The sequence below is a fragment of the Lepidothrix coronata genome, unplaced genomic scaffold (assembly GCF_001604755.1).
Source record: "Lepidothrix coronata isolate B3197 unplaced genomic scaffold, Lepidothrix_coronata-1.0 Scaffold46, whole genome shotgun sequence".
Taxonomy (NCBI): Eukaryota; Metazoa; Chordata; class Aves; order Passeriformes; family Pipridae; genus Lepidothrix; species Lepidothrix coronata.
In genome coordinates this window covers 2,939,193-2,961,665 of record NW_016690226.1, presented here as the reverse complement: position 1 = coordinate 2,961,665, position 22,473 = coordinate 2,939,193, and the positions used below count along the sequence as shown (strand labels likewise).

The window sequence follows — 22,473 nt, the reverse complement described above, 5'->3', positions numbered from 1 at the left end:
TGTTACATATAATAAGGCTTGAAATAATCATTATTGCTTGTCACTTTCACTTTTTATCTTTACTAAGATGGATTTGAGACCAGAAAGCCTCTCATAGAACAACAGGTTGTGAATTTTGGAAGGAATATAATGAGGTTTTTTCAAACACAATGTTATTTTTATGCCAAAATTTTCCCTTGTAACAATTATTTGCCTGTAGCTGACCTCTGGAAATTGTCCTTGCAAAGCACCAAATAGACTGTTGCAGGCTCAGGAGTGGTCTGTCTGCACACAGTGGAGTTTGCACTTCCACAAAGGGAATCAACAGTTTCTGGCTCTCCAAGTGATTTGTTTTTACATATTTTAAAAGAATATATATATATAATCCCCAGCAAGTGTAAGATTGTTTCAATAGTGCTGACTCCAAACCTGTAGCATACAGCTCCTTTGTTGGGACTTCACCATTCAGCCAAGCTTCAGTTACCATGTTGGGCTGCCAGGTCCAACAGTCCTGAGGAGCTGGGGACTCAACATCCATCTTCCAGCCTGGAAGTGCCAGTGGAGGGCTGGGAGATGAGGCAGGGTACACAGATGGGTCATTTCTCACCAGGGAACAGCACCCAGAGATGTTTTCAGCAGTTCAGTGCAGGGCAGCACGGGACTTCTCACTGTCCGGAGGAGTTGGTACATGGCTTGCAGGGCAAGGAAGCCTGGGCACCCCAATGAAGTGTTTAACAATACTTAGGTATCTAAGTGAATCTCTTTTGGTTTATACCCTGTTGGCAGCTTAGCTTCAGGAGTGTCAGGAAAAAAACCCTGTGCACTGAAGAAACACAACAGCAGAGGCATTTTCCATGCATGACCTGGGGTGAATTGCTGCTTTAAGTTTGAACTTCAGTTCTTCATTACCAGTGGGGTCGTTGGCTGTTTCTCCCTAGGAAAACCACCCAGGCAGCACTAAGTGCTTGAGTTAAAGAGGAGTAAGCACTTTTCAATTACCAATGAGCTTTATGAGACATGAGACTGCGGCAGTAGTGTGAGAGATCCCAGGTGTCCCTGTGCTAGGTTGCAGCGGGCAGTGCAGCGCCCAAGGGCAGCGACAGGCACGGGGGACTCAGCATCTCCATTTGTTCGTCAAGCTTGCTGCTCATTTACAGTCATAAATGAAATGTTTGGCTGCAGTAGCATAAATAACAGGTGACATTTTAACAACCCTGGCAGCACCATGCAGGGAGTCTTCTAATGTTAATGAGTTATGTGAGGCCAGCGTGAGTTTTGTGAGGTTCATTCATTCTCCCCTTTTGAGGCAATTGCCTATTTGCTCCTGAAAACAAACGTTAAATTAAAAAACACTGATATGCATTGCAAATAGCTTCTCAGGAGGATTTCTGACATGGTAAAATGGCAGAGCTATAACTCTGAGTGAGTGAATATGGGAGGATGAGAGATGGCTATGAAGAGAAGCATCCTACATCCACATGTCATGAGCAATGGGATGGAAACTGCTTCTGATAATTCAGTCTTCGGGACATGGAAACTTGGCTTTAACAACAGGTTTTGCTTTTAAAACACATTTTCTATGTTGGTGTCTGCCTTTTGGTGTCTTGGATCTTTCACGTGCCTGGAACAGTCCATTAGAATAAAATTGAATACATATATATGTGCATAATATAGCAAAACCTTCTCTCGCTGCCAGCCCCTTGCTTATTTCTAAATGGCACAATAATTAAGGTGAGTGATTTATCACAGAAGTACATCACAAGTCACAGCCTGATTAATAGAGGGGAAAAAAAGCATCAGTTGAAAATATAAATAATAAAAGTACTGAAAGCCTGTTCTTTGTTCCAATTCACCTTGAGAATTTTAAGCTGTTTAGCAATATTTACCAAGCTGTTTCAACCACACAAAGACATAATCCCACTGCCTGCCAACAGCAGCAGCAGGGCAGCATGGTGGGCTGGGTGGGAGGGCTCTGCGGTCCCTCACTTTTCCTTCAGCACTTCTTTCTTCGTCCAAGCTGATGTGCTCAGCCAACGCTTCTTAAAACCCACCACACTGGCTCATCACTGGCTCATCCCCTGCCAGCCCACCCACTTTGCATCAGAGAAGGGATCTGCTGAACTTTCATCATTGCCAAGAAAAAGACTAGCCTGGAGAAAAAGGATCCCCAGGGGCTCTTGGCATCCATCCCCATGTCTTTCTCTTCCACCTGCAAGAGCTGTGGAGCATCAAAGGTTGTGCATCTATAGTCTTGCAGCTCTTATGTGATGTTATTGCTACAGTAGCTTTACCTCAACAACCCCCTTTTGCATCAAGTGCAGTTGCACGGTCCCATACCTGCTTCTCCTCTCACCCAGTGATCTGCTGCCTCTGTGGTCATCCCACAGAATGGGAGCGGGCTGTGCTCCCACATCGGTACGACTGCTCACGTCAGGATGCATCCGAATTGCATGCCCGGCTGCCGCCTTTGCTGTGGTGTGCAAAACGCTTGCGTTTCTACAGATATTCAGAGCCTGGACCTGTGACAGTCTGGACTCATGGCTGATCTGATGCCTACACCTGTTTTTATTTCTAATTATCTGTCAAAACTCTATTTTTTTCTTACAGAATTCCTGCCGTACTCTGTGCAAAATCCCCAGTCTGGTTATGGGCATGTATGGCCAGAAAGAGAGACGGAAACTTCTTATCCCAAGAGTGGGGGCATATTGCTAACACTAGGTTTGGAATTTCCAATTGCAGAATCGGTTTGTTTGACCCATCCTAACAACATATCTGGAGTATCTCCTCCATTTTGGGTTACCCAGTGAGGAAAGATGTTCAGCAGCAGGTAACCAAGATAGTTAGGGAACAGGAGTATGTGGCATACGGGGAGAAGCCGGGAGAACTGGATTTGTTCAGATGTAACAGGAGAAGGTATGGGGAGATCTTATTGCTCTCTGCAATTAGAAGGCACAGCAGAGACAGAGCCAGACTTTTCTCAGAGAGGTACTGTAGCAGAGACTACAGGTGTAAGGTGGGAGGTGAGCAATTCAGATGTGGTATGGGAAAAGCTTCTTTATCGTAAGGGTCATCAAAGATTGAGATGGTGCCCAGAGAAGTTATCAAATCTCACTTCTTGGAGTTATTCAGAATTCTGCTGGACAAAGCCCTGAATAACCTGCTTTAATTGGGCCTGCTTTTAGTGGGGGTTTGGGCTGGATAGCCTCTGAAGCACCTTCCTGACTTCAGTTAGTTTTTGATTTTGTAAATGGCATTTATTGAGCTGTGCTTTTCCTTCCCCCGTGTGACTTCTGTTTGTCAAGCCCAGCCCCATTTCTGTTCACCGTGATTTGGGAAGATGTGGCTTTGTCACCACAGAGAGGAGGTTGAAAACTGTTTTCATCCCATCCTACTGAGCAGATCTAGGCATCTCACCACGTCTTTGCTCTGGGATGGTGTACAGCACAGTATGCAGGATGGTGTGCAGCATGGTATGCAGCATGCCTCTGCTGGGTAGTCACACAGTTAAACTTCATTTTCACCTGGCCTGGAATAATCAATTGTACAAGAGGTTCAGTGAGTCTCCTCAAGGCAACAAAGTCTAAGAAGTTTTATCTTGGACTATACTGAGCCTTGAAGCCTGGAGGTGACTGACAAAACATAACCAAAGCACAGTGAGATTATGCTTTTAATGACTTTTCATCAGGGAAAATACTCCTGTTTCCTCAATATTCCCACCAGGAGCCTTTGACACCAGGACCAGAATTTGGGATTCACCTCAGCAAATGCAACTCCCTAGAATTTTTTCCTAAACATCTAGAAAAATAAAAGTGTCCATTTCCAAAGATTTGTTTTGCTCAGTTGCCATCCTTGCTGCTAATAATTGCTTATGAAGAGCTTGACTGTTCTGTGACTGTGAACTCCTTTAAAACAAAAAATAATACCTCTTTGATGTAGAGATAATATTCTTTTTATAAACCCTGTCCCCTGGCATCCCTCAGAACCGGACAACTAAAGTACTAAATATATGCACTACCTCTCAGAGCTGGTATTATATTGCCAGCACTTCAGAGTTAATTATTTTTTACTTTCAAAGGAGGAAAAGTAATTTTAAGATTACTTTAATATCAGTCGCACACCAAAGGTGTTTCTTACTGCTTTTCTTCCATAAGCCACCAGTAGCATTAATTAAAATTTTCATTTTTTTAATGGTTCCTTTTCTACTATGAAAACTGGATCTTTAATAGGTAGCTGTCATCTCAGTAGTGAGTCCTTCCAGAATCAGGGCTGGAATTTGTAGGTTGAGATACACATCTCGGCCCTTGAGGAGAAGGGCACAGTGGTGTCAGAGTTAAAAAGGCTCTGTGACTGGCAGAGAAAACCAGACCTTGTTGTAGGTCATGATCCACAGTCCCAGGAGCAGTCCAGTGCTCAAAGCTACCTCACCAAGGATCTGACTAGCTCCCAAAAAGACAAAACTGGAAAGGACAGAACCTCGCATCTCCTCATTTTAAACTTAAATCTTTAAAAAGTATTGTGTGAGAGCAAGAAACCACTGGGGCCAGCTGCCAGTCCAATCAGTGGTAGAAGCTTAGGAGGGAGGGAAAAACCAGGGCCACAGGGAAGGAGACATTCCTAAATAGCCAGCTGCTTTATCAGAAGTTGCCTCTTGTCTATCAACAAACTCCATCTGCTGATTTTTTTTCAAGTGACTTTGAACACATTCATGGTTTCTACCCTCACAAAATCCCACAGTGATTAGTTCCACTGTGTGTGGAGTGTCTTGTGGAAGAAGCCCTTCCTGGTGGTCGCAAAGATGCTGCCCAGTAACTCAAGAGACATCTAGTGAAATCACATAAGAAAGTGAATAATGCTTCCTCTGGAGTCTTTATCTATTTTTTCTGGGCAACAGTCTTAATCTATGTAGTCTCTCCTCCTAGGGGGACCATTCCCTATCTTCCCCCTGTATAATTCTAGGACCTGGCGTGCTGCTGGGCTCCCAGGTCTGGGTCCTCCCAACTCCATCACTACTCCTCAGCAAGGAAAAGGGGTGACTTCAGCATGTACCACTCCCCTAAACTGTCCTGTGTTTGGAGGCTGAAAATGGAGAATCAGGGAAACAAGACACTGAAGTGACAGTAGCCTTGTGGGGTTTGTCATCCTCTAGTGTTAATATATCCCTTTGAAGATGATGTAACTTGGAGGACACCAGCACGTATTCCCAGAAACAGGAATATCCAGCTATTACAGGGTCCTGCTCTGCACCTTGCTCCTCTCTAGTTAATTGTCAGATTTCTGGGTCCCTTTACAATGACTCTGAATATTGTTCAGTATTCCAGGAGTGGCACCAGCCTCAGCAGTGATTTTTCTGGAGCATCCTCTGTCCAATGGGAGTGCTGAACTTTTCTTCTCACCTTTCCTTTCAATCTCATCCTTCGTTCATTTGTAAGCATTTGATGTAGATGGCTGGAGAAAGTGGGGAATAGCAGCAGGATTTCCCTTCTTTGCACGCTTGTTGACTTCCTTAAGGGCACTTAGAGTGGGAAAGTATGACCATTTTGCCTAAGAACTACCACTGACGCTGTCTGTAATGGTCCCAAGAGATCATTAATTCTATTTATTCCAGTTTCCACTATCTGATAAGCATGGAAATCACATCCTGTAAAGAAATTGGACACACTTGCTTCCTGCTGCTGCTCTAGTACCCAGGCTGTGAGTCTGTGCTACAGTGCCAAGAACACGATTGCAGACTCACTTCTGCTCCTCACCTCCAACTTCAGACTTTGCAGGTAGTGAGTGGCACCAAACAGAAATGTTCTGACCACTTTCCAAGGTTGCTTATTCATCAAGCAATGAGGACAAGAAATTAAAATGTGCATATTTCTATGCAGAATAGATTTACCCCTTCCACCAGCAAGTACCAGAAACCCCATGTACCTTATCATCAAATCCCAGTGAAATCTCCTAGACTCAAGATGACACATAGATTCCAGTGCTATTAAGTCACAGGCACAAAACTGGAGCATTAGGCCTGACAGCTTTGTACTAAGTTTAAAACCAGGTAAGCCTTGAGTTAACTTAGCTGTACATAAATACAGGAGATAACCTCATCTAAGGGCACTGAATTCCACACCTCACCTCTTGTGCAGAGAAGAACATCTTAGAGATAAGTTATGTATTTCTTTTTGGTACCAGTACTTTAATGGTGTGTATAGATAAATGTGTATACATACACAGGCACATGTACTTACAGCCTCACCTTCAGCTTGAGAGTGTTTTTCCTGGAACTTGCCATTCAAACAGCACTAGGGAAGAGTGCTGTGAGCACAGGTGAGATGAGACACAGTATTTTCAATTTGGTCTACTCAAAGATATTCTCTTTGTGTCGGATATGCAGAAAGAGTTACTTATTAAGCTTTCAAGGTTGTGGTGACCGCTGTCAATATCTAACTTTTCCCAGCAGGGACTTCTGTGTGGTTTGTTACTTACATGAAAAACCCATCAGAAGCAGTGACAGACTGGGACATCCTGCAGGTCAAGCGGAGGTGCAGCAATGGGATTTAGTCTTATGTGCACCAGAAATCAGGTTGTATTTTTAGTTTGTCTGGTATTGCAGTTCCTCATCACATGGGAACTGAAGGGGTTTGTCAGACTTACGTAATCCTTTTTAAACAATCCTTGGAGTGACCAGGCTCGGAGCACCTCACGCATGTTTTTAGCTGCTGTTTTTTATCCTGCTTGTTTCATTGCAAGACTATTTGTTAATCTTCAAATTATGTTCGACATCTCACTGTAAATAGTCTGGGTTATAAACATCTCAAGGGTCAAAGTCTGAGTGTGTTTCCCTACTGTTCTGGTTTGCATCTCTTACTTATTCTACCTGTTCAGCAGCTGTGTCCCTGGTGATCAATTTGTCCTTGTGTTTGAACTTGGCATCTGATTTAGACACAGATTTGGTGTTAACCATTAGAGCTGCCTGGCAGATGAATATTCAACTCCAAACCAGGAAAAATTACTTCAGGTCTGGCAAGGAGCAGGGGACCTGGTGGCCATGAGCATGTAGCTACTGAGTCGTCACAGGGAACCATCCACAGTAGATGAAGTCACTTCATAAATCAGGCACATCCTTGCTCCTATCTGCTTCTGGCAGGATTTCAGAATGGCTGCATTCTGGCAAAGCATTTCCTATCACTTTTAGTCTGAAGAACAGCCTAATCCAGGCAGGTGAGGGCCAGCCCATGGGAGATCTTTACCAGTCCATCTCACCGTGACATTCACAAAATGCTTTGGGTCATCTTGTTCCAACCCCTCTGCCATGGGCAGGGACACCTTCTCCTAGACCAGGCTGCTCAAAGTCCCATCCAACCTGGCCTTGAACACTTCCAGAGATAGAGCATCCACAGCTTCTCTGGGCAACCTGTGCCTGTGCATCACCACCCTCACAGTGACGAATTTCTTCCTAAAACCCAATCTAAACCTGCCCTCTTTCAGTTGCAGAGCCAGGCAGTCTGCAACAGACTGAATGCTGTCCACCAATGAGTATTTGATCCAGCAATAATTCAGGGGCCAAAATTCTCAAGAGCAGATCAACTTACATAACTATTTTATAGGATTTAAATGAAAAGAGTAATTCATCAGAAATCTGTAAGGAAATGACTCTCCATCTGACAGACATTCTCCCCATACTAAGAGGCACAGAAGCAATTATCCTCATGCCTTTTCCTATGCGAGTGGATGAGTGTTATGCCTCTGTCTCGTAAGATATTCAAATGTGACTTGGGATTAATTAAATCGCAAGACACCTGGAGGGAAAGTCAGAAGCATGTACATTTTCTACTGCAGATATTTTAAAGTGTGGAAAGAGGATATTTTACCAGCAAGACCTTTTGGTCTTGGTGGGGAAGAGGAACTGAAAACCAGCTTGGGAATTTCAGGGCAGAGAGCACAGAACAATCCAAACCATGAAAATGTTCATGCTTGTAATTGTAGCTGATGGTTTCAAGTGTTCAGCAGTAGTTGAGGGGCTAGTGAGAGGTTCCCACTGGTGCTGCACATTTTATGTGTGACTGTTTGAATTCAGGTTATCTATTAATTAATAGCAGACCCCTTTTGATGGCAAGTCTAGTCATGGCAGCAGTTAGAGTTTCAGCTCCTCACTTAGAAGAGGCTCAAGGTTGCCCCACTCTCCTCCCCCATCTTGTTCCAGCCATTTGGGCAAAGAAAGCTGTGCAAGGTCCTCCACCTCCATGCAGGAAGTCCCTGCTGCCTATCTCTCCATTATACATGAGCTCACACGTCAGTGTCAGAGTCTTTGAGAATAAATTCACCTGAGATCAAAGCTGATCCCAGTGTCCCTCAACTACAGCTCAACACCCTCCTTATGCTTTCCCACCATAGCAGATAGAAGCTCCCCAGTAAAACATCGTTTTAATGTAATTTCCCAACTGTTAGAGACTATTTCCTGAAGGTTTAGAAACAAGTAGAAGTTTTAGTGGAATTCAAAGAAGAGGAAGAAAAGAGCCAACACTGTCCTCAAGGAAAAGCTCAAGTAAAGATGAGATGGCAAACATGTCACTGTGCATCAGTTGGAGCAGAGCAGCTGTCCAGCTGTCCCTGCTTCTACCCAGCATAGGGAAACAGGCATCCCTGGAAAAGCTGTGCCATAATCTGTGTTACCACGAGTTTGCTTGGGGGAAAGAGCTCAGTTACACAGAGGTGTTTGGGCTTTGTTCGTGTGCAATGCTTTCCTACCCAAAGTGGTTGGTTTGTGTGTCTGAGTCTCTGTGCTTTTAAACTATGCTCCAGAGTCATTTCACAACCTGCATCAGCTGCAGCGACTGCTACCCCTGCTCTCTGTGCTAAGGAGCCTGTCTCTCTGCTGGAAATACTTCCGACACAGATCTCTCTGCTCCCAATCCCTCTTGCATCCCCAACTCCCACTCGCTGGAGACAGGACAGGATCCAATGGTGCTCTGCCAAGTTATGAGCTGCCTGACAGTCACAATGAGGGAGAACGTTGTATTTCAGAGATCTGTCCAACGACTGCCTAATTAATCTCCATCCCCCACTCCTACATCCAGTACAGAGCGAGGATGTCTTGATTTTCTTGTTCTCCCGATGGGGAGAAGCTGCAGCACAGCAAACTTCCATGATTCACTCCTGGGCATTACGAGAAGGGACCTGGAGAGAGAAAGCTAATGCTGAGACACACCCGCACCCCCAAAGCAAAATACAGGGATAAAAAGGGCGTCTCATGAGCAGGACTGCTCCTTGCCAGCATCCCTCTCCACTGCACTCTGCTTGGAGGACAATTAAATTACACTGCCGCTTCCCTTTCATCGTGATCCGATTTACAGGGGAATTAATAGGGGCAGAGGAAGAGGCACACATGAAGCCAAAGCCAGGGCAACTGGCAGCTATGAGCCTTCTTGAAAAACAGGAAGCTTGCCAGGATGTCTTTATTAGAGAGGAGAAGGAGGAGTATGGAAAGGGCTGCTACAAGAATGAAAGGCAGATACAGACATCAGCCTTGTTTACAGCAGGGATTTTGCACCAGTACAGCTAAACCCTTCAGTTCAAAATCCCCTCACAGGCATATGCCACCAGCACAGCTGGAAAAAAATCACAGCTGAGACTTGGTGGCTGCATGAAGAAGAAAGTCTGTGATACAAGAAGGGTGTTTGGCTCACTTGATCATGTGGCTCCAGAGGTCTCATAACACCTTTGAGTGGTTATTTCCCATTTTTCCCTACACACATACTTGAAAAGACAATAATGCAATAAAATATAACAAAATCCCAGCTTCTCATAGATCATTTTTCCAGGCTGTGGATGTGCTGCACTGCAGATGGAGACATTGGAGCTGGCTCTTGTAGTAGCATTTCACATCCAGGCTGGTGTTATGCTTTGGATGTCCTACGCTGCAAGCCCAGCCATCTCTGACATTACCAGTGGTGGTCCAGAAGCACTTTGGCAGCTTTTTAACAGCATGGAACCATAACAGCATGGAACCATAGTGATTAAACCATGGGGCCAGTGAGCTCTCTTCTGAATGCACATGAGGGTGCTTTGTGTACAATTCTCTGTGTAAAGACAGATGGACTCCAAAGACATCCAGTTTGATGGCACTCCTGCTACTCCAGAGCAACCCACGTATCTCTGTGCCAACACTGGCTCATGCCCTGGGAGCAGTGCTGTATGGTGGCACCGGGACAGGCCTCTGCTAACTGGAAACTGGAGAGTGCAGGAGCCAGTGGAACAAGAGGAACAAGGAAGGAATGTTTCCAGGTCCCTGCTCCCACTCTGCAGAACCCCTGCAGCACCTTTGCTCTTTGTTCTCCATTATGTTCCACATTACTGAGATTTTTCTGCTCACCCGAGTAGCTAAGCCCTTGGATGATCTTCCAGTGTTCAGACTGTGGAAAGAGAGAAAAGACATGGTGTCCCTGGGAAGCCATAACTCAGGTAGTTATATTGACTATGTTCTTAAATTTACATCTCCAGTGCCTCTGGTGCTGGAAAGGCATGGTGATAGTTTTTGCATCTAATCCTCTTTGAAAGTTCACTTATAATAAAACTGTTGAGATGTACTGGAATCCCTCAGTTCATGTTAACTCCCTTCTGTATGGGGGATAATCACTCCAGATGGCAGATCATGTAACAGATGAGTGACTTCATTGTCATTTATCTCCACAGCTGGAGAAAAGCAACCCAGGTCAATGGAGAGTTTCTGAAGAAGCTTCCTGTGTATGGGCTTCTCCTTGACACCAGAGCAATGGAGGTGATGGCACAGCCAAAGACCAAAGGAAAAGACTTAATTGCCTGCTGGGGCTCTAGGGATAAAAACCAGAGGAGTCTGGTACAAGAGCAAAAGAAATGAGTCAAAAACATTTCTGTAGTTTGGAGATTCCTGGGCAGGAAGAATATGGTTTCAGAAGTCACAGCAGGTAGATCATAGCTGTAAAGGCATAACTGCTTCTCAGCAGCACAAACAGAGGAAATGTCAATTGTTAATTTCAGAAATAAAATTATTAATGGAGGGAAATTAGTAGTGAGTTAAAAGTTACTTGCATTCAAAGAAGACAAAGATCTAAAAAATTCCATAGTGAGAACAATGGTGGGACTGTGTGTGTTACAAGCTAGCGAAGAGATGGCAAAGCCTGTGTAGATCTGATGAATGAATTAGCTGTTAATTCTTAATTTCTATGCCCATCTCCTCCATCCCCTTTTCACCTGGGGCTGCCTCTTGAGGAGGCATGGTTCTGATACAGCCTTGTCAGTGGGACCAGGGCTGAATTAGCTTAGGAGTCTGAGAACAGAAGCTCTTTTAAGGGGTGGGGGTATTATTCAAATAATAGGCTGGTGCTTTGTTTAAATTACTGTTGCTTGCATTATGACATTAGGTCCCACTGGCAGGGCCAGCTTTGCTGTGTTGTCACTGTCACTCACAGTCCCACAACCGCTATACCCAGCACAGCCCTTTGCAGACCTGATCATTACCTTGATCTTGGCTGCACCTCATCGACCTGGCCTTTCCCCACTGCCAATACAGCAGCAGCAGCCGCAAGCACAGTGTGATTTGGTCTAAAACGTAAGGGGGAACTCTCAACTCCCAGTAATGCTCAAGCAACCTCTAATTCGGCACCTAAATGGTGTATGTTGATGAAGCATGACTGTTGCTGGGGTTTTATTGAGGTGGTGCTGGCAGAAGGACTGTGGGAGACAGGCATCCCAGCCAGTGACCCTCTGAAAGCAACGGGAAGTATGCTAGGAAAAAGAAAAGGAGCTGGAGAAACTGATGTCACTGACTTCAAAGATGAAGGATTCTCTTTATACTCTGAAAATGACTGAATAAAATGACTGGTATCATTACTTAGCTAAATAGGATTTTCTACTTGTGTTGGATTATTTTAGACATCACTTTGATTAGCCTGATTACTGTCGATTTGTCCCTAAGAAGTGTATTACTTTAATTTAGCCTTATATTGAGAAAATACTTTGAATTATTATACCATTTATTAACATGACTTGCTTTCTCCCAACAGATGTGTTAGCTTTGCCCACAGCCCTTGACGCTTAGTTTTTGGAGTTGAGTTCACAGTGCTGGTTTCAGTTGTGGGCAGACCTGCCCTCTCTGTGAACACTTGTGAACCACCTGGTCATGAAGGGGCTCCAACCATACCATCTACTTAGTAAAAGAGAAAGCAGATAACCCCTCATACTTAGCTGAGCTACGGTCACCTGAGGGGCAGTTCACACTGCCCTAGTTCAAGATTGGCCTTAGCAGCAAGAGGGTAAAACCAGGTTATTAAATCCCATGGCCACCTAGGAGGCCTGTGCCCTCACTCCTTTGGTCATCTCTTGCAGCTCAGATGCACTGTGAGCACTCCCTCATTATCATCAGCCTCTCAGTCCTGCCAGGTGAGGGAAATGTTTCCAAGATTTCATTTAATACCTGTATTTAATCCATTAGTTCTCCCTGCAGACCTCCTAAAGGCTGGGCTGTGATTAAGGAGGACGTAAGTGCCCTGTTTATTGCTCTCCTGATACTTCTTCACTTTCCTCTATGCTTTTGCAGAGATTTCACCCTTCAGTTGTGCAGTGCCTTGGAAATGTGCATGGGAGCCCCCTGCTCTGTCCCTTTGGGATGGATTGGAGAGTCCACCCAAGCTGAAGCAATTTAGCCCCTGCTCTCCTGTGAGGCCTTCTGAGATTCTGTGAGGAAAGTTAGCAGCAAGATGGACTGAGAGTCACCTGCAACCATGTTTTTTCCTTGATTCCTTGCCATTAAGCTACAGGCTTGTGCATCATCTGTTTTGTTCCTCCTCTTTAAAGTGAAAATTCATTACTTTTCATATTTTTCCTCTTCAAAATACAAGGGGAGGGCTGGGAGAAGTGGCCAGGCCAGGAAGGAAGGAAAGTAACCATCTCTAGCAGACTATGCTCCACATAGAGCTCTTTCTGTTAATGTGTTCCATGAATCCTGCAGCATGGCCATGGCTCCTGTAAAAAACAAAGGGGACAAGCATGAGTATCTGAATTACAACAGCTCTCTCTCTGTTTCTGCAGCTGTCACGGCTACAGCACAGACTGCACTGGTCTCATGGAACATTTGGCTTCTTCTAGTGCTAAAAAATGCTGGATTTCCTGTGCAAAGCAATCAATCAGCAGCTGTGAGGTCAGAACTGTTCCCATTTCTGCTTCACTGTTACATCCCCAGGTGCCCAAGTGTCTTTTGTATGGGACAGAGAAAGGTTCTGGTTCACTGCACCCTTCTACTCAACAAACATTATAAATAATCCCTTAGTGATGCATGATTTATTTCCCTTCCAACATGGACTTACAGTGTTGATGCTCTTTTTAGGACCAAGTTAAGACATGAAGCAGTTTTTATGTCCACTGCAGTCTGCCCTACACATTCTGCAAACAGGGAGCTGTTCATCTCCTGTTCATCAGTTTTGACCACTGAACAAGCTGCTTTGCACACAGTATTCTTTTGGCTTGTATTGCATGTTTCTAATGGCTTTACTCACACCTTTCCTGGGGCACATCCCATTAGCATGTGAATTAGCCATCCCACAAGGAGCTCTACCAAGCTGCAGGTTTTTAGTTTGTGGTAGCACCTGGTCCATAAGTGCACCAAAAGATGCTCCCCCGCTGCATGAGGAGCAAAAATTGCAAAGAGTTAAAGAAAAACACACCCAACACTAAAAGCACTGAAAATGTGGCATTTTGACACGTGTTCTGTAAGAACCCATGTCTGCTGTCTGTGGAGAGCAGTGCTTTTAGTCTGGACTTCAGACAGGCTACAATGACAAGACAACTGTCTAGTTATCAAAAACTCCTGCTATCATTTGCTGCTCTTAGCTCCTACCTAAAACCGTACAAAAGTCCTTACCTGTTAATGCTCCCAAAGGTAGACATGTTTGAGGAGGGCTGGGCAGCCCCCTGCATGACTTTATGTGTTTGTTTCTCATACACAGACACAACAGCACACTCAAGTGAAATATTCAAAGAAAGAGGTACTTTTTAATGTGACAACTGAATTTGGCTTTGCAACTAATTGCTGCGAGGTATTTTTGCACTGAACCTTTCTGGATGGTGAAAGTGGGAGTCAGACCATTCAAATGGACCTGCAGGCTCCTGTAGAAGTTGGTTGCTTTTATACAACTTACGAAAGGTTGGCACACTTGGAGAATATTACCCTTCCTAATGGGCCTCAGAAGCAAGGGAATACACCAGGATAAGCGCACTATAAGCCAAGTCCCTCTTCAGCACATTGTATTTTAACTTGCTTGGATAAAGCACCCATGTGGCCTGGGAGAGTATGCAAAAGTGAAATTTCCCTCATGATGCACCATTTTCTAAAGGCCCTATTTTCCTCTAACTCCATTTCCCTCTACTCTTCCCTGTTGTAATGGGAATAGTTTTCATCTCCTGACATCACCAGAAGGGCTGAGAGATGTTGAAAGCATACATCTTGGAAGAAAACACTGTATGGCAATGGAAGAGTAATTGTGGTGACAGGGCAGGGAGAGCAGATATGTCTCCCTAAAAAGATTTTACAGCCTCACTTGCATTAAAAAATGTTTTTTTCTTGTTTGAAGCAGCAGGAAAACATGAGAAATCCAGCAACTCAAAATATTCTCAAGGAACAAAAAGAATAAGCGTTAAAAAAAAGAAAATCAAACCCAACCCTACCAAATCATATCTAGTTCAAGCAGCAAAGAATGGGTGAAAGGGAGTGACCAGCCTGGAGCTGATGCCAGTTCCATCCCCACTGTAGGAAATTAGGGGGCCCAAGCCCAGCTGAAGCTTCGCTTTTGGAGAAAGCACAGATGTATCATTCATTAAACCTCTCTGCCAGGATGTGGTACAGCCTGAGGCAGTCATGGCTCAGATCTGCATGGTGCACCTCAGCATGACAGTGCCACATGTCCCAAGAGCAGACACAGCACAAGCCAGAGCTGCTTGGTGGTGGTGGTGGTAAAGGACTTGAAACTTAATTAAATTGACATCCATGTGTGATTACAGAGGGGTTGAGTTCATGAGAACCCATCAGCACTGACGGGGAGAACAACCATCAGCACCTTTGCAAAAGGCAGGTGTGGATAATCTGACCAAAATGACCCAATCAATCACTCCCTCATATGGGACAGGGCTGTTTCAGACACTGCAACCTAAGTGTACCCAGGTCAGCTGGTCGCAACCCTTAATGGTGTTTGGAGTACCTGTAACCCCATAATGCATGTTATGGGAAAAGCATGGACTCCACTAACAGTGCCTAGGAAACTTAACATTGGATCAGGCAGATTTTCATTGTCAGAAGTGCAGAAAAGAAATGTTTAAGACTAGGAGGATCCCTCTACCAGGGGGAACTAAGCCAGGCTTCTCCGCTCTATGCACAATTTTAGCTCACTGCAAAATTAGCACTGCTCACCCTCCTTCTTCCAGCACGTAATGGGACGGCAGAGGCTGGTGATACAGATTCCAGGTGAAAAATAAGCAGAAGCAGTATGTCAGGGCTTTAATCACATCTATATGAGATGTGATTTTTCCTCCTTGCCAGATGCACCTTTTTTTGTACACAGACATTAATGCTCATGGAACAGCATTTGATCAGCCTTAATTTCCAGGCTGGATGCCCGCCTGTTTCTCTGGCTGAGCTGCCCGAGGTTTCCTGTGCTGCTGTGGCCAGCTCTGGGCAGGGTTTGCGCATTGGTGGCTGCGTGCAGCCGGGGCGAAGCGCACACAGGGTCTCTAACGCACTGCAGTGGAGCCGAGATGCTTCCGATGCGGCTGGCTCAGCCTCTTCACTGCCATCCCCGGCTGGCTCATTAGCATCAAACTGTTCAAAGGCATGGAAATTAAATTATATTTGGGTCACAAACATATTTTAGGCAAAAATACCTGTTATATTTAAAGCATCTCGTTCAGAGTCTCTCTATCTGCTGCTTCAGGATGGTTGCACGAATATTCACTGTCCTTAATGTTTTTTAATGATACAGCAGGTGCTTCCAAAATCTGATTTCTGTTTAAATATGAATTAGGTTCATGCTGGTAAATAAGAACCACCTTCTGGCAGCTCATTTAGGTATCCCAAACAGGCAAAAGCCCAGATTTCCCTGGATAACTTTGAAAGAGAGAGAAAATAGCTCTGCTATAGTGACAGAAGTGTAGTCCCAAACAGCACAGCTGGTGCTCTGCTCTCTGCTTGCTAGGAGGGAGCAGGCAGGCAGCTTTCCAGGAGCACCAGCACTCAGACATCGCTCCCTACTGCCACTCCTTTTAGCAGTGGCCTCTCCATGACTTTCTGTGCAATTACATCTTAAACAGATTCAAGCATCTGGCTACGCCTCCTATCAAGACTGTATGAGTGATGATCTCCTTGGACTTTGTAAATATTGATCATTATTCTGGAAGCAGCTCAGCTCCTGGGCTCCTGGAGAAGAGGCTGTTTTGTCTCACAGTCAATACACTTTAAACTGGAGTGCATTGGGATGCTTTTGGATCTTTGGCTGTCTATTGTCAATACTCCCAAGCCTCCTGTGAACAAGCCTGGGGCATGGTTACCTTGCCCAGAGCTTCCAGTGGGATAAGGCAATACCAGTGCTGGGCAGCCCAGAGCAATTATCTGCAGTACTGAGTGACACCTCCCTCTTCCAAGGGCAGAGCCCACAGCCTCCCTTGTTTACGCTGACACATACCAGAGCAGAGGAACGAGGGTGCTGCTGCTTCTCCTCCACAACCTGCCCCCAGACAGCCTGCTGGCTTGCCCTGCTGCTGACATGTCTTTCCAACTGCTCATAAACTGTCCATTTCCATAAAGGCTTTGTCCTGCATTTGATTCCTGAGACAATTTTCTCTCTCCTCCTATGGAGGCACAGTGGGAGACAGAGACCCAAGCACAGCAGGCTGCTCCCCCCCAGGCCCTGTCAAACTTCACAGCATGCCCTGGCACTGCAGGCATCACCGAGGCATAGCTCCTTAGATGTCTCAGGGAGGAGGTGATGCTATTTTTCTGCCCTCCAGGATTCCTCCAGGGGAATCTTCAGATCTCTTGACTCTCACAGAGCAAGTCTGTTCAATCTGAGTCTGAAGGAGAAACCAACACAGGAAAAGTAGAGTTGGATGGAGGAAGCCAATTTTCAGAAGCTTAGTAGAAAAGATTATAACATTCCTGTCTTCCAGGGTTGACAGTGTACTTTCCCTCCATCAACAGCTTAACTGATCTGCTCTAGCCTGCTCTGTGTTTGGCCATGGAGGGCATCACTCTACTGCAGTTTCCTTGAGCTGCAACAGGAGCAGGAACAGAGGCAGCTGTTGCCCAGCTGGGAGAAGTACCTCTGACCTTTGGGAAGAGAAGCAAAAGCAGTCTGAAAAATGCAGTTCTCTTTCCAGCCTTGGCCTCTCAGATTCATAGAATCTGCTGAGTTGGAAGTGGCCCACAAGGATCATCAAAGTCCAACTCCTTGTCCTGCACACAGCAGCCCCAAGAATCACACCATGTGCCTGAGAGCATTGTTCAAGTGCTTCTTGAACTCTCAAATATCACTCATCAGACAAAATGCACTTCAAGCCGGAAGCAGATACAGCACCTGGTTTGAATGGGTTTAGAACATTCACCCAGGAAGGCTTCAGCACTCGACCACACTCACAGTGTTATTGGGTTAGCATTAATGCAGCACATGTGGTCCAGCAGGCAGAGGAAATGGCTGGGCCTTCCTCAGAATTGATGGCTTTATCCCTTGCATTAGCACCAACCTGCTGGCAGTGCCTAGCTTTGCTTGCAGAGGCTGTTTTTTCCCTCCTGGCATGTGTGTAGAGCTCTGCTTCAGCTGCAGGAAAAGAAAGAGGACACTACTGACTGTATGTGCTCCTGCTCATTCAAGCAGAGCTTGTCACAACAGGGAAGTAGCAGTGTATGGACAACAGCCTGAACCGGCTGGTACGGAGCAGAGCAGCCATCCTTTCGAATCCAGGAGCTGTTAGAGAGGGCAGGAAACACTGATGACATCTGCTCAAGTACCTTGACCTTTCTAGTCCTCCTGAGGGCTGCATGTGGCAGATGAGAGATGGAAGGCAAGCCCTAAAACCCGCTGTTCCAATTCCCTCTTGTGCAGGACATGGCTTGCTGAATGACAAAAGTTACAACTCCTGCACAAACCACAATTAAATCTGTTTATTAAGTAGACACACTACTTTATAGATGATTATGCTCCATGTTTCTTCACATAAGCTTTACTAAACCTACAGTTTGATTTTGCAAACTAAAAACTCAGTATATAAGTCCTGGTGAGTTAAGAGCACAAGCAGCTGTACTGTATTCAGGATTAGTTCTCAGTGTCTGTCTGGCTCCTTATAAATCTACCTGCTTTTCTCCATTGTTAACATTGAATTCAGTTAGATTAAATCAAGAAAGAACAGGTACAGCACATTTTTACTGTTAGCTGATCACTGAATCTAAGTTATCGGCTCTGTGACTTGTTATCTAGAAGCTTGGTACCAGATCTTGGAGGTTTGTCTACACCAGAATACCATTTTAATTAGCAACATGATGTCTGTGAGACCTCTACCATCAGCTTTCACTTAAGGAAGAAGGAAAGGAAGGGAAGTGCTGATCAAAAAGGGCCTCCTGTGGCACCAGTTAATGAAACATTCTTCCTGGAAGTGCAGGAGATTCCAGGAGGCATTCAAGGAAGCTCTAGTAAGGAGAAAAAATGTGCAGTGGGATTTCAAATAATCCTTCTCTCAAAGGAGAGCTCAAATTGCTTTTTTTCTTGAATCAAGTAAATCAAAATGATAAGCAAACAACATTCCCAACTAGGCACATGACAAACTGAAAGATGACAAAGGGGAGAAGTTTATGTTTATTTATTCCTCTTGAAAATGACTTAAAAGAAAATTTAAAATACTATTTAAAAAAGAGGGGACTCAAAATATCAAGAAGCTGAAAATCAAACCACAAAGGAGGCATTACAAGATTAGCAGAACATAGAAAGCATAGTTAGTATAAAACAGATTTACAGTCTCAGTGAACAGCAAATTTGTGCTGCCCATGTAAGTGGAACAGCACGTAATGCAGCCTCTATCCTCTGGAACACAGAATTCTTTTATCATTTTGTTTTATTGTAGTACTGTATAGGAAAAGTCAACAATTTTAAAAAAGCAACATTTTCAATTGAAAGAGAAAAACATTACAAACATTATATTGCTCTATAGGCACTGATAAATGTTTTTCTGTGGTAAAAGAATGTGCCAAAGCAGAATTCAAAGTTGAAGTTGTATAATTCCTCTTAAAATCATACAGCCCTGGTGAGATTGCAAATAAAAACTAGTTATGCCATTTCTCTGGCACTGCCTGACAGCAGCCCTGCCCACTATGAACTGTTTGCAACACTGGAGTTTAGACAGGGCTAGGCAGAAGCAACAGGCAACAATACTGGAAAATGAAGGAATCTCCTGGTAAGTCAGAGCACTCTGACAGTTCAGAGCCATGGAGGGCATTTGTTACACTGACAAAGGGTGACTGTGTGTGCCTGCCAAGGCTTTCACTGAGTTTTTCAGGTTACACCTGACCTTGAGGTTCTGAGTCCCAGTAAGGAGTGAATGGGAGCAAGAAAAGGTTGCTGCCTACAGGCCTGCTTAGAAACAGCCACTCTGGTGGTCAGTGGCAGCTGGCAAGCTGGTCAGCTACAAGCCTTGCCCAAGCTTGCCATCAGCAAAGTGCCTCCCTCTCCTCTCCCCTTGCTGATCACAGGCAGCTGTATGTTACTTACGCCCTCCTCTGCAGAGCACTCTGCTCGGACTATGGAGCCCTTATGTCCTCTGAGGGCAGGGATGTAGACTTCACTAGGATCTGCAACAAAAAACAACTCTAAGCAATCGGGGAAAGGAGCTGCTAGGGCCTTGGAGAAAGTTAAAGCAGTGCCTGTGCAGCGCAGCCTGAAACAGATTTTTACTTTGCAAGCATCTTCACGTCTGAGATTTGTCCTTCCCTACCTGTTTTGGCACATGCAGCTTTCCTGCTCCCCTGCTCTGGTGAGCAAGATGCCTGAGATTAGCACTCCTGAGCCGCAGTGTCCCCGCACACAGGGGAGGAAAGACGCGCTTCAGTCTTCTGTTTTACTAGGGAGTCTCTGGCTTAAAAAGTCACTTTTTAAAAAACGCCATGGGAGGAATCAGTTAATCAAACATGTCCTCAAACATGCGCTGCCCCATGGCAATGTAAACCTCTTTCTCCTCTGGCGTCATCTGGGCCACCAGCTCAGGGCGCTGACTCACTTGGCTGTAAGAGTGTGGGCGCCCAGCCACTGTGACAGTGGGGTCTTCTGCCACCACCTCAAATTCTTCATCCTCATCCTCCTCCTCCAGCCCATACGTTGTGGTGGCCGTGGCAGCAGCGCGGGGAGGGGATTCCTCCTCTGACTCGCTTGTCTCGCTCTCAGAGTCACTAGCGTTGCCACCGGAGAGAGGAGCGGTACCTCCAACAGCGACTGTGGAAGCAGAAGGCGTCTTCTTCTCGTGGATAAGCAGGGCACGCATCACTTCCTCATTATCATCCAGTGCTGCCCGGCTCTCCTCACGCTCCTGGAAAGCATCCAGATCCCGGCCCCCTGCAAGGAGACACAAGGCAGTGGTCATTTCTTCACAGAGATCTGTGACAGCCCTGAAGGTTTTCTGAACCTTTATTATGACTACCACTGAGCACAGCTGGCCAAGTCACCCCTTTTCTCTAAGCCACCTCCTCCTCCACCTTGAAAGACAGACATAGTTCTGTTTTTTTTCATAATGGCAGAACAAGTACTGACATTTTCTAGGAGCTGGGAAGCCTGGAGTCACTGTGGCTTCCTACTGGAAGCCTTGGCCAGGAGCACATTGCAAGCAAAGACAAAAAACACATGACAGGCAGGCACTTGGAAAAGACTGCCCCAGGGAGGTGTCCAACTCAGGCACTACAGTGGACCAGAAACCAAAGCAGTCCTTCGGAGCTAAATCTGGGCCTCAGATATCCAGACCATACAGCTGACACTTGTCAGAGACAGAACAAGTATCTTATTGTTGTTTCACAGGTGAACGAGCACAGGCCATTTCCTTTTTCTTCCTTTGTTTCCAAGTTGTCTGACCACAGCCTGGGGGACTTGGGGAGATGACCAAGACCACAAGGTGCTGCCAGCGCAGACCATAAAATACAGACCCAAAACCAGGCCCTGTCCTGCTGAGCTACCTGTCTATACGGATTAAGATGGAGAAGCAAATGGATCCAGGCAGACAAGGAATATGCAAAAACATGTTTACAAAACAACATTTAACACAGCTGTGTCTGGTAAGGTCAGAGGTGCACCTATCAGGCAGGAAGCGGAAAAGCTCATTAAAGGAACATGGTGCTGGGATGGAGCAGGATCTATTTCATATAGCAGATGCAGCTCACAGCCTTCAGCCAAGCTGTGCAGCACAGCATGGGAGGCTGTGTTAAAACAGCTCCTGCTCTCTAAGCTGAAACAGCCCAGACTGTCTCTCTGGCTCCCTACATGGACCTCTTATTTGAAGGGGACTTCAGTGTCCCAGCTAACACACATGGCCTGTGCTCCTCTTTCAGTAAACTTGGCTGTACAATCGCCAGGAGGGTTTGATATGGCTTGGGTAGGCAGTCTGTCTGCAGTTCATGGATTCAAAAGGCAAAGTTCTGCTCAGAAAGTAGCATTCCACAGAAAACCTTTCCTAATCCTACATTGGATCAGAGGACTGTGAGTTCACCCATCACCAATAAAACTATGTGCAGTGTGGAAAAAAATTTTAAAAAGACCAGAACAAAAAATGAAATATGGAGAACTCTGTGTAAAAACGAGGCCTAAAAAGTAGGACAGGCTCCCCGTGGCAAACTTTCTGTCTTGAACCAAAAGATGCTGCCCATGAACAACTGCTGGAACTGAGGGGATGGCATTCTGCCTTCATATACATTAACACCCACTTGCCTGCTCCTCCAAGACATGGACCCTCATGGTTTCACCACCCCATCCAGGCAGTTGGCTCCCAAGCCTTTCCCTCTAGGGGTCAGAAATACACTGATTACATTTTTCAATTTGAGATGAAAAAGTTCTGTGAGGCAGGCAAACTAACGAAGTAAGTTCTGCACTTAGCACTAAAAGCCAGGGGAGTTTGTGGTTACTTCTTTCCTGTGGTAAAATAAAGGCCAAAAGACCCATCCCTAACTTCACCAGACTTCTGTTTTCATTGTAAATAAAGTTCTAGTAATGGGTGATGGCTACAGCTACTAATATTAGAGCACTGCCAAATTCCTGAAAGAAAGGAAGAATAAAGGCATCGTGTTGGCAGCCTTGTTCTCAGCTCACTGCTTGTGACTGTGGAGCATAAGAGGCTATGGGAGACCATCTCTGTGAAATAATATCATAGCTCATCACATTGAGACCTATGAAATGACAACAGCCTTGGGTAGGTCCACAAAATCTGACTTTGTGGCTCAGGAGTGGGACTGTCTCCTGCTTGCAAGAACCG

General features: G+C 45.3%; 1 protein-coding gene across 11 annotated transcripts in view; it reads right to left on the bottom strand.

Annotated features, from left to right (window-relative positions):
- The window catches only part of GTF2E1 (general transcription factor IIE subunit 1), a 78,043-nt gene that overhangs the window by 9,267 nt on the left and 46,303 nt on the right, over positions 1 to 22,473 (bottom strand). For 3 of the 11 annotated variants that reach the window (XM_017814806.1, XM_017814808.1, XM_017814807.1), the window contains exon 5: positions 18,773 to 20,573. In XM_017814806.1, coding sequence (XP_017670295.1) covers positions 20,143 to 20,573 — 431 coding nt within the window. In that variant the 3' untranslated portion in view covers positions 18,773 to 20,142. Of the gene's footprint in view, positions 1 to 11,963; positions 12,961 to 17,721; positions 17,796 to 18,772; positions 20,574 to 22,473 lie in introns of those variants that run through there. The other 8 variants (XR_001874742.1, XR_001874737.1, XR_001874736.1 and 5 more) reach the window with 8 other exon arrangements.